At 36.3% G+C, this 23,387-nt stretch overlaps 3 protein-coding genes across 36 annotated transcripts in view; 1 reads left to right on the top strand and 2 right to left on the bottom strand.

Annotated features, from left to right (window-relative positions):
- The window catches only part of LOC121868386 (glycogenin-1-like), a 42,870-nt gene extending 40,487 nt beyond the window's left edge, over window positions 1-2,383 (bottom strand). For 2 of the 4 annotated variants that reach the window (XM_042368951.1, XM_042368992.1), the window contains exon 1: window positions 2,255-2,383. In XM_042368951.1, coding sequence (XP_042224885.1) covers window positions 2,255-2,342 — 88 coding nt within the window. In that variant the 5' untranslated portion in view covers window positions 2,343-2,383. The remainder of the gene's footprint in view (window positions 1-2,254) is intronic. The other 2 variants (XM_042368973.1, XM_042369001.1) reach the window with 2 other exon arrangements.
- Window positions 2,384-2,795: 412 nt separating this feature from the next.
- On the top strand, window positions 2,796-14,089 carry LOC121868375 (E3 ubiquitin-protein ligase Hakai-like). 3 transcript variants are annotated; one of them, XM_042368921.1, is made up of 6 exons: window positions 2,796-2,868; window positions 4,021-4,133; window positions 4,843-4,909; window positions 5,239-5,426; window positions 5,758-5,937; window positions 6,325-14,089. In XM_042368921.1, exons 1-6 carry the CDS (start codon window positions 2,850-2,852, stop codon window positions 7,168-7,170), a joined length of 1,413 nt encoding a protein of 470 aa, XP_042224855.1. In that variant the 5' UTR covers window positions 2,796-2,849; the 3' UTR covers window positions 7,171-14,089. The 3 variants fall into 3 exon arrangements, with proteins under 3 accessions (XP_042224855.1, XP_042224865.1, XP_042224873.1); XM_042368931.1 differs by having other exon boundaries at window positions 2,843-2,963; XM_042368939.1 differs by lacking the exon at window positions 2,796-2,868 and adding an exon at window positions 2,886-3,010.
- Window positions 14,090-15,561: 1,472 nt separating this feature from the next.
- LOC121868255 (phospholipase D alpha 1-like) overlaps window positions 15,562-23,387 on the bottom strand; it is a 37,959-nt gene continuing 30,133 nt past the window's right edge. For all 29 annotated transcript variants that reach the window (XM_042368824.1, XM_042368842.1, XM_042368875.1 and 26 more), the window contains one exon: window positions 15,562-18,200. In XM_042368824.1, coding sequence (XP_042224758.1) covers window positions 15,871-18,200 — 2,330 coding nt within the window. In that variant the 3' untranslated portion in view covers window positions 15,562-15,870. The remainder of the gene's footprint in view (window positions 18,201-23,387) is intronic.

The raw sequence follows: 23,387 nt of genomic DNA, 5'->3' as shown, positions 1-23,387 counted from the left end.
TCTCCTCACCCCCACTTCTAATTCCCATCATCATCAACCAGGAGCCTTCTAATACACACCCAAAGTAAGTGTACTTTACTGCATTTATTTTAGTTTGTATGTAATCGTGAGCTGGAACCAATTAATTAAACCAATGGTTACGGTTTCGTTAACGAATTTTCGGTTAACGAACGACCTTCTGGAACGAATTGTGTTCGTTAACCGAGGGACCACTAAAGGCCACCCACACAACACTCTCTCCACAGACCCCCACTGACCAAGTGCTCAAGTGTTTGTGCCATCCGGTCAAACCTAATGGCCACCAATCTATCTTTGTCCAACAGTCTTCAGTGTCAAGAGAAAATATTCATAAGGAAAGATATGGTGGGAAAGACTATCATTGTGTTCCAATGGTAAAAAAAACTACCAGTATATAGTACAGTACAATATACCTTATGGACCACAAGTTACCATACATTGAGACTCATGGGCATAACCATGCCTACGACTCTGTCTGACCAATTGTGGATAAGAACTGCTTTGACGATTTCACAGGTGCTCCAAGATTGGACAATTAAGTAACTCCTGGAGTGAGAGTACTATGTGTTTGGAAATAAGTCAGCTTTGCATGGATAGTGAAATTTGGAGGACAGAAAACTCTCAAGGGCGTGACAGTAGTCTCAACAAGAGCCAGTGTTCATGAGTGAGTGTAAATCTATCCACATCTGGCTGGAATATGCAGGTATTAGCTAGTGTAGGTCAAATACAGCCATGTACTACACATAAGTCTTATAGAATAAACAATAAACAAGACTTCCTACAATCACTTTTACTTTAGGTTTATACTCACTAAGACTGAAACAATGTGAGACTATTACTAAGTATTATTGACAGGGAAATAACATTATCTACACAATGTATCATAGTTACTATCATTAATAAGAGATTCTTAAGTTGTGTTGGCACTTAAGGAGCTCACACATGGACCTGCATTTGGATCATCTCTTTCAGCAAAAATAATAATAATAACAATAATAATAATAATAATAATAATAATAATAATAATAATAAAGTAATAATAATAACAACATTAATAATAATAATATTAATAATAATAATAATAAATAATAATAATAATAATAAATAAAATCAGTTACTTTCCTTTCCTGAGTTAATTCAATAAAATACAGAAATTTCGTAAGTGTAAAATTAATTGTATTCTACAGAACAGTCTCCAGTAATATCAACTTGGGTGTACAGTATATGTCACCAAAAGATACGCTTTTTTCCCACCATATAACCTGTCATAAATTCCAAGAAAAAATAACAATAACTAAAGAAAAAAATACAATTCTTTAATTTTCCTAAACCCATTAAATTTTTCTGTCATCTGATTTTTTCTTTCTAACCAATGAATATATATGTATTCCAAAGTATATTTAGTTATAATTCAAAGAAAGAGAAATATTATATCTGAAAAACTGTGAGAAGGAATAACCATACCAGCTAACACCATATGCTTCATCACTCAACATCATACTGTATTGCAAACTCAAAATAAAGTTAATGACATTCTAAATAATGTTTTCTATTTTTTGTTTCATTCAAAGGAGAAAATACTGTACTTCTATACTCTACAGTTTATACACAAGAAAAGTATCTGATATAAATTAATTTAATATTAAAATTTCTGAAGTTTTACAATTAGGTCAGAGTGAAGTGCCAATTAAAAAATTTATTACTTATACCCAGTTTATAAAAATCTAAATGACTTACTGTATATGTATATATATATATATATATATATATATATATATATATATATATATATATATATATAATTAACAAGTGTATCCCATCATTTAAAACATTACCTGTTATAATACTGGATAAGGGAAAATAAGCTTTTGATATTACATAAAAGTGCCTGCTTGACCGTCACCCCACATAGCAAGCCAGCCATTCAACAACAAACCGCCACAGGAAATAAACAGATATTCACATTCCAGTTATAAAAAAATGGATCAACACATGACAGTAGTGGTGATAGTGAGAGAAGGTTCAGTCACCGCTGCTGCCTTAGATAGGACTTTCCTCCAGTGAAACACCCACATCTTTACCTCTCCTCTTATATCTCACCCTCCTGTTGCTTGTCATACTACTTTATCAATCACAACCATTGAAATACGACGTCATATATCTATAAAACGAATAAAAGAGGTATAACTCACTGTAAATATGCATACAATTATGAAAAAGAGGAAGTTATACTCACTGGTCCAGCCCTCTGTGATGACGTCTGTGACCTTGAACAATGTGTCCTGACTCGAGTGACTCTTCATCTTGACCTTATTTTCCCACATTAAGGCACAAATAAACTTAATTTATATACATATTTATTATAATTGAGTCTAATATATTGAAATGACGAGAAAAGTTATATTTCAAGGCTGATTACATTATTAAAATATAAATATTGATTGAGTAATTTTAATTTAGTTTTACATTATTAGTATATGTTATTATATTATACTCAAATATCTAATAATTGGTGACGTTTATAGTGGTTTATTTAGTTAATATTATTACAAAATATTTTATAAATGATGCATGAATTCTTGTTGTTTGTTGAGTTGTAAGTTTGTTATATCCGTGTTACAAAACATATTATATGTAAAAATTAACTAAAAATGGTTACATATATAAATCATTTTATAAGAAATCACATTAAATTTAACAAAAAATTAAAATAAGTAATAAAGTTTGGATGAAAAGGTTAAAATATGAAGATAATGTCCCACATTTCTTGAGTTCACCATCCGTATTAGACACATCGATCAGCGTTGGTTGTTGACCAGAAACATTAAGTCATGCCGATGGAAGAAAAGTGTAAGACATTTATCACACACCAGACTTATAACACTTTAGTGAAGTCATTGTGGCTATAATGTTAAGAATAAACAAAGTTTCCTGAGCTTAATGAGGTAAAGCTAGGTGTACTGAAGGCCCGGCTAGTGACTCGGGGTACTGGGTAAAGTGTGTTTAAAAGCTGATTACTTGTGGACTAGAAACTAATTTGTTGTTTGATAATAGTCTGTGAAGGTACACTAGACATTACTCTATAAAGAAATGGTAAATGTCGAGGAGAGGCGCTACTAAAGTTAATTTTGGAAATTTATTGTGTATTGTCTGGATGTGGACCATGACATATTACAGCTATTTGTCCGACATTTGTTCTGATTGGTCTTAGCAGATGACACTGATCCTTGCAAAAAAAGATTAGGTTACGTTAGGTTGGTTAGCTTAGGTTTGCTCATCATGACATACAATGTCAGGGACAGTCTGTGGTAACATCCTCACTGTTGCACTGTTACTGTATTATTTCTGTACTTTATCAAAATTGTCTCACATCTTATAAAGAAAACTTAACAGTCTAGGGATATGTATTAATAGCACTTGAAGTGGCTGCACCACCAGTCACAACAACAAAAACACATTGTAGTGAGTATTGAGCATTGAGATGGTACACAGGAATGATCTACAGTACTGTGTATACGACCACCAGTTAGAGGGCTAGTTATACATATTACCAGCTGTACATATACTGTATCATGACTGTAGATGTCTTGTTATATGTACAGTATATAACTACTTCCAAGATTTGATATCTAATTTGTTTAATTCAAATTTATTTACGGTAATCATTATTTTCAACCAGGTTTTCACTGTAAGGATATCATCCTTATAGTTCCTGCTTGAGTGTGACAGATTTTGATGTTTGGTAAAGTAGCACTTAAGCCCCTGTAGTCTTTACCAGTTAATATCTCTTAAGATAATAGTTTAGGTGCACTGGTTCATTGGAAAGCGAAACTGCCAGAAGGTGAGATACAGTACTACGGTATTTGCTAGTTCCTGTACTGCATTCTGATGATCTGGATAATAAGACCATGTCCATCTGTCATTTGCTTTATCTCTGTACAGGATATCAAATGTTATCTGTTCTCTATATAGGCCTTGTCATCACACGATTACCTCTTTCAGCCAAGGATTATGAGGAACGCCGAGGCCGGGGACGCGGCCGAGGGAGGGGCCGGCCAAGAGGACGAGCAAAGGCTCCACCACGAGCGTTACGTGTTAAAAAGAGAAACATGGTGGTGAGCTCCATTACTTTTAAATAGTTATTATAAGCAAATGATGCAGTAGTTGTTACATTGAGCCCTTTAATAATTATTGTGAAAGATATTGTAGAATAAATGAAAATATGGTAATTCTAGATTCATTTGATAGACCTTAAAAATTTTTAATGTGACAACTGCTTAAGTCACCAAATGTTTGTAAATATACACTTCCTCATGTTTTCACATCTCATAAGTAATTATCTGCCTAATGTGTGAGTTTTAAATAATAATATACTGTATGTCAAAGATAATTTAATATTTTTTAATTCCAATAAAAAAGGTTATGTTAAGATGGAGATTTTTTACCTTTTATGTGTTCCTTGTTATTGTAGACAAATTAATTGCACTATAGTTATTTATTGTAAATAAAAAGTGAAATGTTTGGGAAGCCTTCCATTTCTGATACCTCCCCATAAAAGGGCCAAGAATTCTGATCTAATGATAAAAAAATAAATAAAATGTATTTCTCAGTACAGTAATATGTCAGTGTAAAGAAGTTCAGTTGAGGTTTTTCATGTCATTTGGTGAACTAAAGTTCAACCTAGCAATGATCATCTCTCATTTAAACTATTTCTACTCTCTCATTTGTTAATTAAATTATGAGTTTCATTTTCGGCGTCAAATGGCCACAGGCTGCGATGCCAGATATTTCACTCAATCAATCAATCTTTTTGTTAATTGACAGATAGAGAGTGAGGATGAGGATGAAGAGCCCACACTAGACGAGAATGAACCACCAAAGGCAAAACAATGTAAGTTAGACCAACACTTTTTTATATGTGTATCATAAATTTCTTCATTATTTGTTAGGGGCCCAAGTTATTGTACTGTATACTGCTTGTGATGAGGACACTTAGATTGGCTCTCCATCTTCTGTTAATTGGTCCATTTATACACAAGTAAAGATACAAAGGTTTATAGTAACATTTCCATGAAGTACTTGGAGCAGTTCTTGTTATTCTTCAGAGCCTTAGAGCAAGTTTAATCTTACCCACCTGAAGATGTAATATTTTATTTTGGTGTGGAACAGAATCATCCAGATCTTATTGGTAATATTTCTTGCTATCTCCTGTTGCTGTAGATGATCAAGACTGTGACATCTCATCACTGGAGGCTCCAACCTTCACAACTCTGGACCGGGGACCACCTGCTCCCATGCTGCGGTTGTCTTGGGATCATCCAGTTAACTTGATTGGAGAAAAAGTGCTTTCTCCACGGATACATATTTGTGATGCCTGTAACAAGCCAATTCTCATCTATGGACGAATGGTAAGGTTAACATATCTATTAGCATCATTAATGTAATTTTTTTAGTATTGATATTTCTACATTAATAAAATAGTCTTTCCAAAATGCCGTCAGTTAATGTAGTGTTATGCTGTTGTGGGTATTTTAAAGATATGAAGAGTCTAATAATATACCCTGCAGGATCTTCATTATCTTCTCATCTAGGAATTACAGGAAGATGTGTCTAATATTGTCACAGTAATAGATAGTTCCTCACTGTCCTTTATTTCATTGTGGAGGGTATCATACCTAATATTGTAGATGTGCAATTGCTTCAGAAATATTGTATACTAATTGGCTCATGTGTGTACAGATTCCGTGCAAGCATGTGTTTTGTCTGTGGTGTGCCCGGAGTGAGGACCGAGTGTGTGCTCGGTGTGGGGAGCGGGTGGCCAGGGTGGAGCAGACGGGCCTGGGCACAGTCTTTATGTGTAATTACACAATCAATAAATCTGTCTGCAAGCGCACTTACTTGTCCCAGAGAGATCTACAGGTAAGGTGTTGTGGTTATTTTCACTGAGATGATGTATGAATAAGTTGATACTTAGCAATGATTAGTGAGTTTGATTTTTCCTATACTATATATGTTAATCATCAAAATCACAGTTGCATTCAATTGATCTTTTATCCAAACACTTAATGATTGCTCCATATCTCTCATCATCATCACCGTTTTACAGCCATTTTCCATACTTCCTTGGTTTAGCCATGATGGCAGTTCTCTATAATGTGCAGTCTCTTGCAGCTTCTCTAGTTAATTTCTTATCTCTAATGACATTTCTTACAACCTCTCCCTATGTCATTCTTCACCTACCCTGTACTGTAGGTCTCTCCTCTCCACATGTAGACTAATGCACATGACCCTATATTTCTCATGCAGGCTCATATTGATCACCGGCACATGAAAATGTCTGGAGCTATGGGAGTCCCTAAAGAAGACATGAAAGAGGAACGTCTGAGTCATCGTGATCCTCGAGGTGAATGTCGGGAACCACGAGGGGACCCAAGAGGGGAGGCCAGGCAAGATCCACGATCAATGTCAGACCCCAGAGTTGGAAAGGAAGGCTACGAACACCGCGACTCATATTCTGGTTCTCAGTTTGGACGTCAGGGATCTGGACAGTTTAGCAGTGGTCATTCACAGCCTCACCAGTCACCTTCCACTCACCAAGGAACATCACACCACATTTCTGTCATCCCAGTCATGACCACTGCAAGGACCAATCTCATAACAGTTCCTCTCCAAGACCCCCCAGAGCACTCATCCCACTCATCTTTCCAGCACAATGCTCCAAATCACCCAACACCCACTCATCCTCCCCCTCACATGCCCCCAACTCACCCTCCACCAACTCATACTTTTACAAGTCCTCCCCCGGCCCACCCCCAGCCTCCTCCAACCCACTCCCAACCGTCTCCGTACTCTACGTCTTTCACCACACCCTACAGCACCCAGCCAGCTCAGTACACATACCCACCGAACCCTGCAGCTCCTCCACCACCAAATCCCACTGTCCCACCACCTCCTTATTCAAGTGTCGCTCCAACCGTCCCACCCCCAACGACATATGGCAGTCGGCCCCAGTATGAAGGGCAGTATGCAACGGCTGCTCAGTGGTCCACTCCGCCACCACAAGCCCCTCCCTCTCATCCTCCAGGGCCTCCTCCCCACCATGCACCTCCACCTTCTGCTCAATCATCACAGTATTATAGAAAAAGTTTTTAATAGCATCAAGACAATATAACAATTTTAAGAGTATGGAATGATTGCAATATTATAGTTATGAAAATATTATGGAAATACCGACCAGGTCAGACAGGGTCACTGAAGTGTTATTCATTTATGTTAGACCTGATCAGTTTGTCACATTAAAAGCTTCCTTGAGAGAGTGGAAAGTTAATACTGTATAATGTAAATGGTTTTATATTATGGTCTTCAGAATTAAAACAAACTTCACAAAATATTAAAAACAAAACGTGTGAGTTAGAAGTGTACATAAGGGGAGACTGTATCATGTCTCAGAAGAATGTCAACAATTCATCAATAATGGAAGTGTTTATAATATGTATATTATAAATTGAATATAGAGTGAGATTGTCATTCATAAACTTTTGTTATACAAATACTGAGATGTTATTTAGTGACATATTTGTTTAAAGGATAAAGTTTTAGCTGGGGAATATTACCTCAAATCTCTGCTCTCAATAATAATTCAAATATACATAGACTAAATTATGTGAACTAGAGAAGATTCTGGGGAGACTACTGGCTGGGACACTAGTAGGGTCTGCGTGTTAGTTTGTATGTATGCGTGGTGATTATATAATAGAACATTTGTACTTTAACAAGGGGGTAAATTTAACTTGAGCAATGAATGAGGTTTATATGCAGTGAATGAATGGTGTGACTGGGATGTGGAGTGTGTTTATGGTTCAAATTTTTTTTCTCCAAAATAAGAAACTCGTATCTTCTAGGTAGCTTTTACATACGTCTCTCTCTGTCCTTGGCCAGATAGAGATCTTTCATACTGGTTGAAGGTGTGTGTGTGTGTTTTTATTGGTTTTAAGGCTAAAGTCTGTGGGATTCTTAGTATTTATTCTTTGAGATGCTTAAATTTGTTATGATTAATTCTCTAAAGTGGGTTAATGAAGCACCTTAGTAATAGGATAATGTGGCCACAATACTTTGATAACTTGACAATGCTTTCTTCCTTTTGATCATGACACTCAATCTTTCTAGCCTATTACAGTACACTAAATGCATTGGGGTGGAATGTTGTCAGATATTGATATAGACTTAAATTGTGTCTTTGGAATTGGATGTTGGTTTGGTATTTACATTATATTTATGAATGTGTATTTATGACACATTTTGTTTACTGTTGTGTGTAATTTCTTTATAAGTTTAAATGTTAGGGATATTAGTAATGTAATTACACTTAGTTATTCCATATTGACCGCTTGGTTCAAATGTCTGACAAACTGTATTATATAATTTTAACTAAATTTGTAAAAAGCGACTGAAACCAGAATGGTTTTTGAGTTAAGGAATCTATCAGGGGTTTATTGATGACACAGTACTGTATTGGTTTTTTAACCTCTGAATACTATATAAGCATGTACAAAAGTTCAGGTCTTTTTGTGAGATGTTTTCTCCTCTACAGCTGTAAATGTTAACCATCTTTTAAGGGGCTCAAAAATATAAAGTACAGATTTATAGATACATCTCAAAATGTCTAGATGTTTTCAAGTGCCATCAAATATCATGTGAAAATAAAAAATATATATACCCTGTATATATATTACAAGAGCTATAATGCAAATACAATTTATAGAATCTTTGGTAGCTGTAAGTGGTGTGTGTGTGTGGTGAACACTGAACACACTTGTTGCATTTATTTGTAATGTGTGATGGTGGATAATATGAGTTTAACAGAGTCTTGTTATGTTGTGTCATCTCTCTCCTAATTTCCCTTGGAATGCTTACTTGCTAAAATATCATTCTACTTTTTTAAAAAGGTTGACCTTCTATCAACATTATTAGTAATTTAAGAGAAATAAATTAGTATAAGTTTTTGTTCTCAACAAATATGTGTGTTTGTTATCAAGGTGTCAGGCATAATTGTCTAGGTTTTCTTATCATTGATTTGTATGAAGGCCATACAAAATATACTTAATGATGTACTGTTTATATAATCCATTTATTAACCCTTTGGCTGCAGAAGATTCCCTAAGCTGAATAAAATTGTCTGGCTGTAGCAAGAATAAAATGCTAAAATGTAGGAATTGCATTGTAAGGGTTAAAGGTTTCTTGCTCATCATTGGTATCAACCCATCGCTTGAAATTTATTCTTAACTTTGGAAAGTTGGTGTTTGGTTAATGCATAACATGTCTTGGTTGTTCTTGAACTAACAGGCTTTGCCATCAACTATTTAACTTTACTCTCTATGATTTACCAGGAAACATCTACATATACAGTATCAGAGCCTGTAATATACATAAATAAATCGATGTAAACAATTCACACCTCTGGGTGCCGGGTTTGAACCGGGGCAACCATGGTTTAAGCCAATTGTAGTCCATTGGACTAGGTGCGTGACTGTCAACCGTGGTGGCCCCAGTTCAAACCCAGCACCCAGAGATGTAAATTATTTACAAGCATCCACATTCTAATTGTTCAACCTATTAGGCCAGTCAATATGCCTTGCTTCCTCCCACATTGTAATATTTCAACTTTGGCCTTCTATTATTATGTGTCAAATAAAAATTAAATCTGAAGGGCAATGTCAAGTGATGGCTAGTGCTGATGGAGGCTAAATTATCTCAATACAGTATAGCCACCCATACCCTCCTCATTAGTTAAGATGAGATCCAGTGTTTGTTTATCCCTATAATGAGTCGGATCTTTAACATGTAGCAATAAAAAATTCTCTCAGTTATTACAAAAAGAGTTGTTTAGTTATTAAGGTTGTTTGCTGTTTTACTTTCATTGCACCTGTCTATATTAATATAGCTCAAGTCTCTGATTACTTCCTAGAATACCATAAAGAGTAAAGCTAATTACAGTACATTGTTTCACTAAAGGTATTTATCTAATCTTTTTAATCAGTTTTTCTTTATGTCCAGTTTCCAAATGTTAAAGCAGTAACATTATAAATTCTACTAATAATGTTACATGTACCAGAGGTGATTGTATTTCTATTTACAGTACAGTACAATATGTTGAGACAGTTTGATATATTTTTTCTTTACTTGTTAGCAATGTTAATATTTGTACTGCACAAGTAACATTATTTCACATAATAAAAGTAAACATTTTAAGTAATTTGCATACAGTATTTCAATTATCTACCTGTACAATACTGTATACAGGAAAATAGATACTGTACAGCATGCCCTTCAAATTCGCGGGGGTTAGGTTCTCAAAATAGCAGTTAATCGGCAAATTTGCAAATACACGTATAACATTTGCTGACCGGGGAGCGGGTTACATGTTTACTTGTGTACAAAGAAATATATATTCCATTTGTGTTTACCCTAAGGATAACTATTTCTTTTACCTGTATTGTATATATGAGTGTGTGAGTACACACACACATACAGTATATACAATACAGGTAAAGGAAATTACTTTCTCTAGAACGAATGGTTTCCTGTACCGGCCACGAATATGCCAGCAACTTTACTTTAAAACTGCCCTTAGACATTCTTGGGTACATCCAGGGTGTCATCCGTGAAATAAAAATCCGCAAATTTGAAAGGCATGCTGTAAAAGGGAACATGGGGATAGCTTCTTAACTTTCCAATGAAGACTTCGGTCATAAGTAAAATACTGTACAGTTGGGAACAAAGGTTCGCTCCCTATGGTGAAACCGGGTCACGGGAATGAGTCTCCAAACTGACTTACCCCGACTGTTTCATCTCATTTGGGGTCGATGCTCCTTCATTTTGGACGTGAGTGAACTTTTGACCCTGACGGTACATGTTCCTACATGCACAACCTTGTTAAAGACAATATATGGTGGAAGTCAAACAATAAAATGGACAAAAACCAACAGCTTTATTTGGATGCAAAATGTTTAGCACCAAAATAGCTAAAAGCAACTCTTTATTTTGTCTTTGCCATGCCATGTGTGCCAAAGTTCAATTGCAAAAAACACAAATTAAAAAACAAAAAATTGAACATTCATACAAAGGCCTAGCAGTATACTGTACAGTACATGAAATTATGAAACTTCAGACTCTTCATAAGGCTTTGACTTCTTTATCAGCTGCAACAACACAAATATACTGCATATTGTACTTTTGTGCATATACAGGCTATCTTTATTACTTACACACAAACACACACACTTGCACACGAGTTGTATTGCTACATACAGTGCGTAGAGTGCATGAAAAAAACAAAAACAAATTTCTGACTTTATCCGTCATGCAACTGCACCACTAACATATTGTACAGTACTAGCAAATATTTCAAGTATTCATCAACGTTCAAGCCTTCAACATTTCAATAATTTTCATTCGATAAATTTTAATTTAAAATATAACTTGAGGAGAGATATATATATAAATTCATTATTAAAACAAAGAGAAGCTGTCTTCAAACCCTTTACAAAACTGCCTTTAAAACCCACCAAAAATACATGAAAGATTTATATTTTTGTGATGACAATAATAAACTAGACAACGTGTTCACTGGATCACACTTATAAAGAATAGTTCTGTACAGTAGTTACATACAGTATATAATAAACACTTGAAAAAATCTTTATATCAACACTTATGGGAAATTTCCACGACATGAATTACATACTGGTATATCCATGGACAAAATTAAGTGATAAATAAATGTATGGTCCACAGTGTTTGTACAGTAGTTTGAAAAGTTCTGAATCTGTAGAATGTCAATCAGTTATTATATAATTAATAAAAAAGTCTAAAGGTACCTACCAACTTTAAATGATGTACATTTATCTAAAAATGCAAAAATATCAAACCATTTATAAAATATATTTATAGAGCTATACAGTATTTATCAATTTTAACTGATAAATCATGAAAAAAATACATAAAATAAATGCCTCATCCTCCTCTACCTAAATCAAGATGCCACAAGTATAAGTTAGGCCAGCAAATAATGTTTACTATTTATTATACTAGCTACAGTATTAAAAACTTTGGTGTACAATGGCATACTAATACTATTTACACGTATTTAACTGATATTATCTATACATTTAAATAAAGTTGTGCCGAGTCCCTGGTAGCAACAATAACAAAGTGCAGGTAATGGAATCACAACTCATTTATTGTAACTAATGTGGCCATCAGTAACAGTGAGGGTTGAGTATTCTTACCCTTCTTAACTACTGTATACTGTAAGTCAAATGCCTTAACTTTTTTATAATTAATAAGGTTTTGCACATACCGAAGTACTTGTCATGTCTTTCAACAAAATATAATTACAGTACAAGTAAAGTATTTGACATCTTTGTCCTATTATAGAGGTGTATTATGTATACCAGCTGTGTAAGACAATAACTCTTTACATTTGTGCTAAAATCATTGACGTTTACATGAATAATCAAGTAATATTGATCATTAATGTACAATACAGTGAAACCTCCATATAACGGACTTTTCTCTATCTAATCTGTTAGTTGGGGGTTTCCACATATAACGGACCCTCGATATAACGGACTTTCATTTCTATAGTTTGTTAGATGGAGGTTTCACATCTAATGGACCCTCGATATAACAGAATTTCCGTTAAATAAAGGTTTTACTGTTCATGAATCTCGAATCAACATTACAGTATAATATTTAGCAACTTTTTTATTGAAATTTTCTAAAAACTGAGATATCCTACTTTGCAGCATGAACATACTGTACTGAATATAAGCAACACCAATGGTAACCACTTACAATAAAAAATGTAGTATAATACTCATACTAACTTTTCCTTGTACAGCATTTTGTAGAATGAACAGATGTTTGTCAAGTCTTTCCCTTTGTTAATCTCAGAGGCCCTGAGTCATGCATAAAGGTGACTCCTACACTACTCCTTCACACACTGCATCATGACCTTCACATATTCCATTGACTTTTCCAGCATAAAGCCCCTCTAAACTATGTTTCTCTCACTCAGACCATCTATAACACTTGATGGCGGCTTCATGTCACTTTATACATTATTGCAGACATTTTCTCCACAGGTACGTAACATACCACCTTAGTGTTACACCTTTTAACTTTATTAAGTACCATATTTCATTCACTACATCATATCTTATACTAATTTCTTAAGTATTCCTCCTCAACTTCTCCTCACTGCACACCCTTTCTAAAATATCAACCTTAAATATATACAGTACAGTATACTGTACTCATCATCCATAAACCCATGTGACAAACACTTACACTCGTTCATGGAGTTCATATCTGACAAATCCCACTACACTGTATTATTGCCCTTGTATTGCTTTACCTTAAACCTCTGGTAATTAACATTTGTCAAGAAACTGTCATTGACATCTAGCTTCTAATCCACCATCAACAACCCTAATACTGTATTGAGACTTTTGTCTACCTGGCCATATTTCTGATTAACTTCCTATTATCAATTACCTTGAGTTTATATACAGTACATTTGCATTCACTTTTCTTTTGTACATATCCCAATAAATTCAACTTTGTCATTATCATCTTAGCTGAGCACCTAACTTCCCTCCCTCCTCCTCCAGTATCTTTACTTCACATCAACACCTTCACTTCAGGGACCCTCTGACACATCATCAGTGTGTGTGTTAAACAACTGTGACAAAACACTACAGCCTTTTATTTACTCCAACTATGGCATGAATCTACTGTGCTCACTCGCTTCACAGTGGTCTATCACATGCTCCCTTTTTATATACGTACTGTATCATCTTTTTCAATAAGTCTTATATACAGCAATAAATAGGTCTACATAACCTAATTTTACAACAACACAACAGCTGACAATTTTTATCTTATCCAAATAATTACAGAAAAAAATTATTTTCCATTTTCTTAATTCTGTCTTGTCACTACCTGGCTGTTACCTTCAATTTCAGCATTTTGAACGAGTATAACAAACATGCTTTTACAGTACAGTACAGTACTCTCTGTATATGAAATACTGTACAGTAGTACCTCTTCCATTTGAATATACTACTGCATATACAGTACTTCATGCTTTGAAAAAACTTCAGATAGATGCGAACAAAAGTAGAGTGATGGCAAAAAAGAGGGTAGGGAGAGGAGGAGGAACAAGTGTGAGTTAAAATAGAGGAAGTGAAGTGTTTCAGGTATATGGGAATGGATGTGTTGGCCAATGGAAGAAAACAAAGTAATAAGTGGTGTGAGACATGTGTGTCTACACCTAACAAGGTAAAGCTGGTGATATACTGAACAGTGGAATTACTACAATGATATTATATGGGTGTGAAGCATGGATGCTGGAGGAGCAAACATGAAGATACAGAAATGAGAAAGTACAGTGAGGTAAATAGAATAGTACATAAAATAAGAAATATAGAAATGATGAGTTGTGACAGAGAAAGAAGCATCAGTCGGAGAGCATATCAGGATGGGCTCTGATGGTGTAGACAATTATGGAAAATGGGAGGTAAGACTTGTGAGAAAGACTGTAGTACTGTATAAGTAAGAGGTGGATGACAGGAGTGGGAAACGATGACCAAAAACAAAAACATTGCAAGAATGAAATGAAAGTTGTACTAGCTGTGAGAGACATGAAGACCCAGGAAGCCACAGCAGCAGGCATGGATGAGCAGAAATGATGGCGTAGAGTGATTACTGGGGAGGGAGGTGCTGCAGACGGGTGATGCTGGTGTGTGTGTGAAGCGACAGGAATAAACCACATTACAGCTCCTCCCCGACTTACGACCTACTCGACTTACAACCTGCCTCAGTCTTACCAAAATTTTGTCAAATTACGCATTTTCGAGTCCCAACGTCAGTACACAGAGAAAATTTTCCTTTGTAATTCACTTTAAAATGGCTGGCAAGCTTAAAAGTGAGAGTTTTGTGGTGCTGAGAAGAGAACGAGACACCCATTTTAGATTTTCTATGTATTATTTAAGCATTTTCGACTTACGACCTGGATTTGGGTCCCTAACTCCATCGTAAGTCGGGGAGGAGCTGTATATATAACAGGTACAGTACTGTTATATTTACTTCTCCTTGATATCAGTTTTACTTAATTCAGTCATATCAAATGTATCATTCCTAACATATAAAACAATGATATCTCGTTCTCATTATTTTACCACTAAAAATACGATCATAATGACTATGTAAACATTATACTGTACCGAGTAAATAATTAGGTAGAGATACAGTAATGTAAAGAGTAGCTACCGGGTAAATCGAAATGACAAAAATTACAAAATAATTCAATGACTATTACTGTACACAAAAAAAAGACATTCTTCCTGCTTGCAACACTAAAAGTTCTGTTATATATTGAATCACTCATTTTGGGCTTTGAAACTTAACACCAAAAATAACTCTGCATCTAGCCTAATAATTATAAACTACCGTAGCTACTATGTCATTATAAAATGCTAGCATTAATTAATTTATTTTTGTACCTTAAACATAAAGGCAAGAGCTGCATGGACATGAATCCAAGGGTACCTTTAATTATTTATTCACAAATCAACATTTTCAGCTCTGATGACTATTGTTGATTTTATCAAATATATCAAGCTGGATAATGGACTCGCATTCCTTTCTTCATTATGTTTTACTGGAAACAAAACATTAGTATCTTCACACTAGCCTTAAATATGGCTGATGTCATTCAGAGTTTTTTGTTCATCAAGCACAAAATAATGCCAGAGAAATATCCGAGATCAACAGTTCAGCAGAGAGCTTTCACGTGGTTAGAGAATTAGGCAAGAAGTTGGAGTTCTTGCCAGTGATAGATCCACCAGTGTCCGGGAACTTTGGGAAGTCTTCTCGCATTTCTACACGGCCATCTTGACTAACACTCAATGGATAGAACATTAAATGTGAGTCATTATGTTCAGCCTCTGGGGAAATGTATTTTTGTAGATTTGCTTCACCAAGATCTTTCATTGCTGCCATACAAGATACAGATTCTGGGGATAGATGTTCTTCCATGTGAGACCCACAATGCTCTGCCCAGAGAGACAGACGGAAGGTACGAACATCACCTTCTATCTGAGAGTCTCCACATTTTTCTTTCGTAAACTGTGGTTGGAATGCACCAACAGCCATCTCTGAGTCACGGTTGCCACTCATGCTGCGTTCATTAATGTTTGCAGATCCTACAATGATATATTCATCATCAAAGATTGCCATTTTTGAGTGAACATATATCATGAAGCGCAAACTTTCCCTTGCCTTTGCTGCAACACTGTTTGAATCTGGTTCTTCTAAGCCATCGGGTATTTCATCTGGACTTTCACGTTTACCAAGGCAAAAGAATGTTAAGTAATCCGTTGGATGAGCATCAATTTTTGCTTTACGAATTGCCTTAGAAATCTTTCTGTACATCATCTCCATCGTTCGGTGCTGCCAGTGGAGAATCTCCTGCACTGCTGTTGAGGTTGGGTCTCCTTCTGGATGGATTGGAATAACAATATATACACGGAAATCCTCACCAGCTTTAATTGCATTAATTATCCTTGTTGTTAGCTCTATGGGTATCAGATGAGGGCATTTGGCCTCCTGCACCAGCCATCCATGGGCAGAGCCAAGGAAATATTGGTTCTCCAAGTAGACGAAGCGTTTAGACCGTCTTATGTGGTGAATATAAGCTCGCTGGATAGAGTTCTCATACATTCTCCCTTTTCGAGACAGAAGGCGATCAAGTGCACTAGTATCAAATTGTGCTGAATCTGAGTTAATTGATCTGAAAAATTGGACACTCCAAGGAGATTCATCAGGAGCTTCCCAATCTAAGACAAAGTCGTCTTCAGAGACTGAAAGAAGTCGATTCTCCCGGTCAGGAGCTTGACGTCGCCAGCGCTCTACAAAGTTTGTAAGTATATCATTGGCAGCAGCTCCCTCGACATACATGTGAATGTCATGCCATGGTTGACGTGGCCCTGTTGTCACATTGGACTGACATACTCCATTATAGAAATCATGCTGGTGACAGTCTGGCAGAGTTTTGAAGAGTGGGTGTTCTGGCGTGTCCCAGCGTCCATCAGTAAGGTCAATGCCACCTGCAAAGGCAACGAGACGACGCCTGTCATCATTCTCAACCTCAGCATCCACAATGACACATTTCTGATGATGAGTGTACAAAGTAGCAACAAAGTTGCTCTCCATTATCTTGCCTTTGTTTTTCTGACGTGGGGCCAAGAAAACCTCAACCTCTGTTCCTTCAAAGAATATCCTCGTTTCCTCATCGTGAGTACCCATGACACCAGGGGTGTATATATCTGTGCTCATGGCTTCATTCCATACCATCACCAAGACCCTCACACCTTCATCTGCTTTCCTTTTCAAAATATCACCCAAATTTTCACATTCACCATCACGTAGCAGACTGATGTCTGTTTTCACACTCCATCCAATAATATAGATGAGTTTTTGAGCATTTTCAATTGCATTGGTGATGTCAACCCACAGTTGTGGAGGTTCATAGGGTTCCCCACTAGGAAGAGTAATATCAGTGAGAGGTGGGAGGGCAGGTGTGTGAGCATCCTGATACAGTTTCACTCGGCAGCCTGACCGTAGAGGAAACACAGTATCTGGAACTTCATTAGATCGTGTGATAGATGAAGAGGAGAGATAGCGAAGAGAAATATTGATGGAACCAGATGGATTACCATCCCTGCCAAGGAGTGGGAACCATCCAGTGACTGGTTCTTCTTGAAGTAAGTCAACTGCTCTAATGCTCATGTAGCCTATACATTCTATCTTCACCAAATCCAGATCTTTAACAGTAAATAACAGAGACTCTGTTTCGTGACACAGTTCAATACGGAACTTCTCTCCCCACTGTGGATTCAAGGAGTTATAGATGATGGAAGTCTTTGCAATACGACACGTCTTCTTTCCCCCAGCACAAGTGTCAACAGTTACATATGGGTCTGAAACATCCTTTGAGGATCTAAACCAAGAAGTGTCAACATCTGGAAGGTTGTTCGCCTCGATCACCTCCATGTATAGTACGCCGTGCAAGAAAACCATCTTGCCTCGCTGAGCACGCTGACCACCCTTGCTGAAGCCTGAAAAATAAGAGGCTGTCAGTTTATATAGTTGTATTTGGGATTTTTTTTTTAATTTTGATGCCACTGATAAAAAAAGAAAATCTACAGTCAAAGGAAAAGAATTGATAATTTATTTTACAGATTGGTTAAATATATTTGCTCAACATGAACTGAATGACAAAACAATAATGAATTTAAAGGCATTTGAGAAAGATAAAAAATACCAAATATTTCGATACAGTATAAGTTTAGAGTTTTGATATGGTATCAATAATATACAAGTACTGTACAGTAATACAAGTCAGTATTACTTATTATTTAATCAACCTGATACTGTACTGATATAACAATACAGTACTGTACTGTCCTGTACTAGCATACCTAATGAGAAAACTCAATTATGATCACACACAAAACACATGCATACACACAACGCAGACTATACTGCACACACAAACTATACAGCATTTATTTCACTCATTGCTACACTGAAAACACTACACAGTAGTACAGTACACCTAAACTCATATACAGTACTGTAGTTCTTGTAGTACCGTACCTTGTGTGAGTTTACTATGTACCCTGTATCAACAAACTGTACCTTGTACCAGCAGTACAAGTGTGGCATTTTTTGTTTCTTCCATTCAAGTTCCTTCATACCGTTCACAGTCAACTTTTAGAGCAAGTGATGAAAATTAGGAAAGAATAATAATGAATAATGAATCGGTGTTTTGTTGAGAGAATAAAAGAGATCAATGCTTAAGTTATCTGCATAGCAGTAATAATATACTGTAGCTGTACAATACATTATCCACTGAAAGTCATTATACTGTAGTTATAAAAATGAGTTTAATGTATTGTACCATCAAGGTTAACTTAAAAATAACTGGAACATGATTCACTACTAGTAATTATTACCAACACGCGAAAGACTTTTATGAGTGTTAGACCGATCTAAATGAAATAGTATTAGATGACTGAGGAATAAATCAACAGGTTATAAGTGATAACAAAAAGGAAAGTTGTACAGGTGTCTCTCAGAACATTCCACCCAGGACCAGCAGCTACACTGTACACACTAGACTCGTGCAGCCAGAGAGCTCCCTCCACCTGCAATCACTTCCAGTAAAGTGGCCCTAATTCAACCATATTAGAAGGTTACGTTAGGTAAGCTTTATACAGTACGTGTGCACTACAGAAGGGTTAGTGGGTAGTGATAACAAGACAGCGATCAGTAAAATAATTTACGTTTTATATTTATGTCACAAGTGGAGGACAAACATTAATCTCTTCCTTCACTCACCACCACATCTCTAACAAGCCAATTGGCATGCATTAAGGTCTTTATTGGGGGACACACGTGATGCGGGCTACAACTGATGTTTAGGAGACAGCTCCGTCTAAATCACACTTGTTTAGCAAACTTTGTACCATTCATCCGGTGTGTGTGTAACAGGGGCAGATCCAGGAATATCAAAAGATGGGGGGGAGGGGGTCCAAGAAGTTGTGAGTGAGGGAATAGGGTGAGAGCCCATCCAACTGTTTTGTTTTTATTGGGTGGGGGACGGGGGGGGCACTGTAAGCCCCAAGATTTTTTTTTTTGGAAATCTGACCAATATCATGGGCATTTTGAGGCCATTTTAGGCCATGTACATTTGACATTAGGAGATATTCTGAGGTCAATAGTAATTACTTCTTACTACACAAAAACGCCAGAGTACAATACTGCATTAAAGAAAATGTATTGGACTTTTCTGATGAAAAGGGGCCCGGAACCCCCCTGGATCCGTTCCTGGTGCCGGACTGGTCTGTGATACATAATGGAGGAGTTGATAAGTTATTCAGTGACTGTACATCAGATATAGGTCAGGTATTATGTATATTTCCTGTGTAACCGACTTATTTGACAAAGACAGCTATAGTGCAGCAGCACCTTTGTCGAGTCTTACTACTGACGTCTGTTACGACTTACTTAACCAAATATTCTATAATGGTTCACCTCATCACTGGTGATCAGTGTCTTTTATCTCCTCCGCTAGCCTGGGGTCCCTCACCCTCCAGCCAACCACTAGTCCTGTCCCACCAGCTTCCATGCTCACCAACCTAGTACACACATACACACACACACACACACACACACACACGATTATCTCCAAAAGCATCGATTAAGCTGCTACCACTGGTTTCCAGTACACACGGGCACCACACAACACGGTGCGGTAAATGATGTCACCCTTGGCACAGTGCCACAGTCTCAATACGACAAAACACGGCTGCTGCTCTTATTAAGGAGGGATACTTATACAACTACCCTGATTGTTTTACCTGAATAATAACCAACATATAACCTACAGTTTCTTACTACACGATTAAAGAAACAATAATTACGACACACAGGCTAGTGCAGCATAAAGCACATGTAATTTGCTGGCACTGGCAGACACACAGCTGGGAGTAAGATTAGCTATGACGGCTGCTCACATGTTCCCACCAATACCACACACCAGTTTTGGGTATATTCTGAGGATTGTAATTTTTATTGAACTGCAACAATTTCTACTTAGGTTTAAAGACCACACAAATCTAAAAAAAATAGCAAATTTACACTTTGTTTTCTCAGTGTAAAATATCACCGTCCAAGGGCGAATTCATTTGCTGAGTACTATTTTTTCATATTGCAGAGCTCAGTGTTGTGGGTTAAAAGAGAATACCGAGTGTTTGCTAAATGAATTCAAATGTCAGTGAGGGTGAGGTCAGTGAGGTCAAGGTCAGGTCACGCGTTGTAAAATCCCACAATAAAGTGAAACTACAGACTTGAGAAACTTGGTGTACAGTATTAGCTTAAAATTGCCATCCCTCTTTCTCTCTCTCAAAGAAAACTGAATTTACATTGTCCAGAAAGACGTAAAGTGAGGAACGATATGATCAAAGTGAGACATGAGGTTTAAATAGAGGAGATACTTGAACAATTAAATCAGAAGCAAACACTTAGCGGTGGTTTTAAAATTGACACATTTACATTTAGGAAGGAATCGGGGCGTATAGAACTGTGGCAGAATGGAACAAGTTAACCAAACACTATTCTTAACTCGAACTCTCTGCTGGGAAGTTTAAAATATCAGTTGAACAGATTACAGATATACAGTACGAATGAATATGGTTGAGAGGAAGCATTGAGTAGCCTAGCATGGACCAATAATTGACAGATAGTTCTCGACTGTATTTCCTTTCATTATGTAATGAATCGCGGAAAACACTAATCTGACTCCAGAACAAAACACTAGTAATTTGGCATTTAAGTATTATGCAAGAATCCTTCATAGATTAACTAATAGATACACAATATACATCAAGATTAATCCACATTATCAAATATCAAACAGCAGATGGAAATACACACATCTCTATATCATATTTATAACAAGAGTTATACCATACTATACATACACAGTGACACAGGCTTAATATCCCTTAGCTACATAATTAAGCTCCAGTACCACCATGCACTTCACTATTTATCTTTAAAGCTTTAATACACATTCATACACTCTATACATACATCTTTAAAAAGGTATTTATTTAAAAAACACAACTTGACTGTAAATGCTTAAGCTTAACAACCACTGTTTCCATCAACTATCCCGTTTTCTGTCGTTTTCTTCACAAGTTATTAATTGTGTTTCCCGCGTGTCAGGGGCAGTGTCCACCTGATTGTTCGCGCCAATTTCCATGATCAAGTGAAAACCTATAATCAATGAGAAGGATATTTATATAAAATAAACAAAGCGTCGCGTAAAATAACTACTCTAATATAATTTTAATATATTAAATTTTTGCATTTCTAATAAATTGCCCAAGTGTAAATTTTTTCTTTATTGTTGTTAATATTTGTAAGTACTGTCCATCTGATGTTAATGCTGCCGAGGCTCTGATTTTGAGCAGGTTCAACTTCATAGCATCTCTATCTTTTATTCCTGTGTGGACACGCCTGTCCGAAGAATTCGTGAGAGACAATATAAGAAATCATCGCTGACTATGGGACCCAAGAGAAGCTACAGTATAAAACGAAGAGGAAGGCAAATAACACCATAACGCTTCTCATGCTAATTTTCTCTGAGCTCTCCAATGTTCCAGCGGGTAAGCTCCAGCCATGTCTTGCATTAGATCTTTGTATGTAAATCCCCTTAGCATATTTACGTCTAATATTGCTTTCCTATATTCTTTATGCTATTATTATTATTATATCTTAAGGTAGGTGTCAGCTTCAAGACCCCGGGTAGTGGATATATTAAAAACAAAAAATATTTTGCTTCAAGTAGTATTTCATAGAACAATCGTGATAATCAAGATAATCTCAGTATTATGAGTATGAATGGCCCAATTTCTAGGTAAAAAGGCGATCATTGCCAGTGTTAAGAATATTGCATCGTAGTTAATTAAGATAAATATTTTTTTTTATTGAAGGTGACTTAAGATAAATAAGAACTAATGTGACTGCACACTTTCGATGGATAAACTAAGGTGTAAACTGTATATTTCGGACACTATATTCCTGTATTTTGCAAGCTATGGTGTAAACTGTATATTTCAGTTAAACTACGGCGTAAACTATGTTTCGGACAAACTGTAAGCCAGTGTTAGTGAAGGGTGTTCAAAGCGTCACTATAGCCTAGCACACAACACCCTATGACAGCATGCATCTCGAGCCTCGTGTAAACTCTGAACTTACAGTCGCGCACAGAAGCTAATAATGGCAGGGAATTTGACTATTTGGTGATGGATGGTGAGATGGTATACAGCGAGGCAGAGACGATAGTTTAAGCTTGAACCCTTAGAGGATGGTGGTTTAGTTTTTTTTACCTTAAAAAGCTTAAACCGTCGTCCTCAAAGGGTTAAAACCTTAAACCATCGTCCCCAAACGGTTAAAAGCTTAAACCATCGTCCTCAAAGGGTTAAAACCTTAAACCATCGTCCCCAAACGGTTAAAAGCTTAAACCATCGTCCTCAAAGGGTTAAAAGCTTAAAATGTTATCGTCAAAAGGTTAAAAGCTTAAACCATCGTCGTCTAAAGGTTAACACAGGGTAGGGTATTGAGCTTAGTGAACATAATTAGGTAAAATATGTAATAAAAGGTATTTCCATCACACATCACCAAAACGATTCAGTACAAAGGGGGCATAAAAGGTTCAGTATAAAAGGTTCAGT

This window comes from Homarus americanus, unplaced genomic scaffold (assembly GCF_018991925.1).
Source record: "Homarus americanus isolate GMGI-L3 unplaced genomic scaffold, GMGI_Hamer_2.0 scaffold32583, whole genome shotgun sequence".
In the NCBI taxonomy this organism is placed as follows: Eukaryota; Metazoa; Arthropoda; class Malacostraca; order Decapoda; family Nephropidae; genus Homarus; species Homarus americanus.
Note: the sequence above shows the minus strand (reverse complement) of the source record. Positions and strands in the feature narration are given on the sequence as shown.

Bases quoted from the DNA above. Each gene is read 5' to 3' on its own strand.
- LOC121868375 (XM_042368921.1), top strand. The intron at 4,910-5,238 runs GTAAGTTAGACC...CTGTTGCTGTAG, and splicing joins ACCACCAAAGGCAAAACAAT to ATGATCAAGACTGTGACATC. The intron at 5,938-6,324 runs GTAAGGTGTTGT...TTTCTCATGCAG, and splicing joins TGTCCCAGAGAGATCTACAG to GCTCATATTGATCACCGGCA.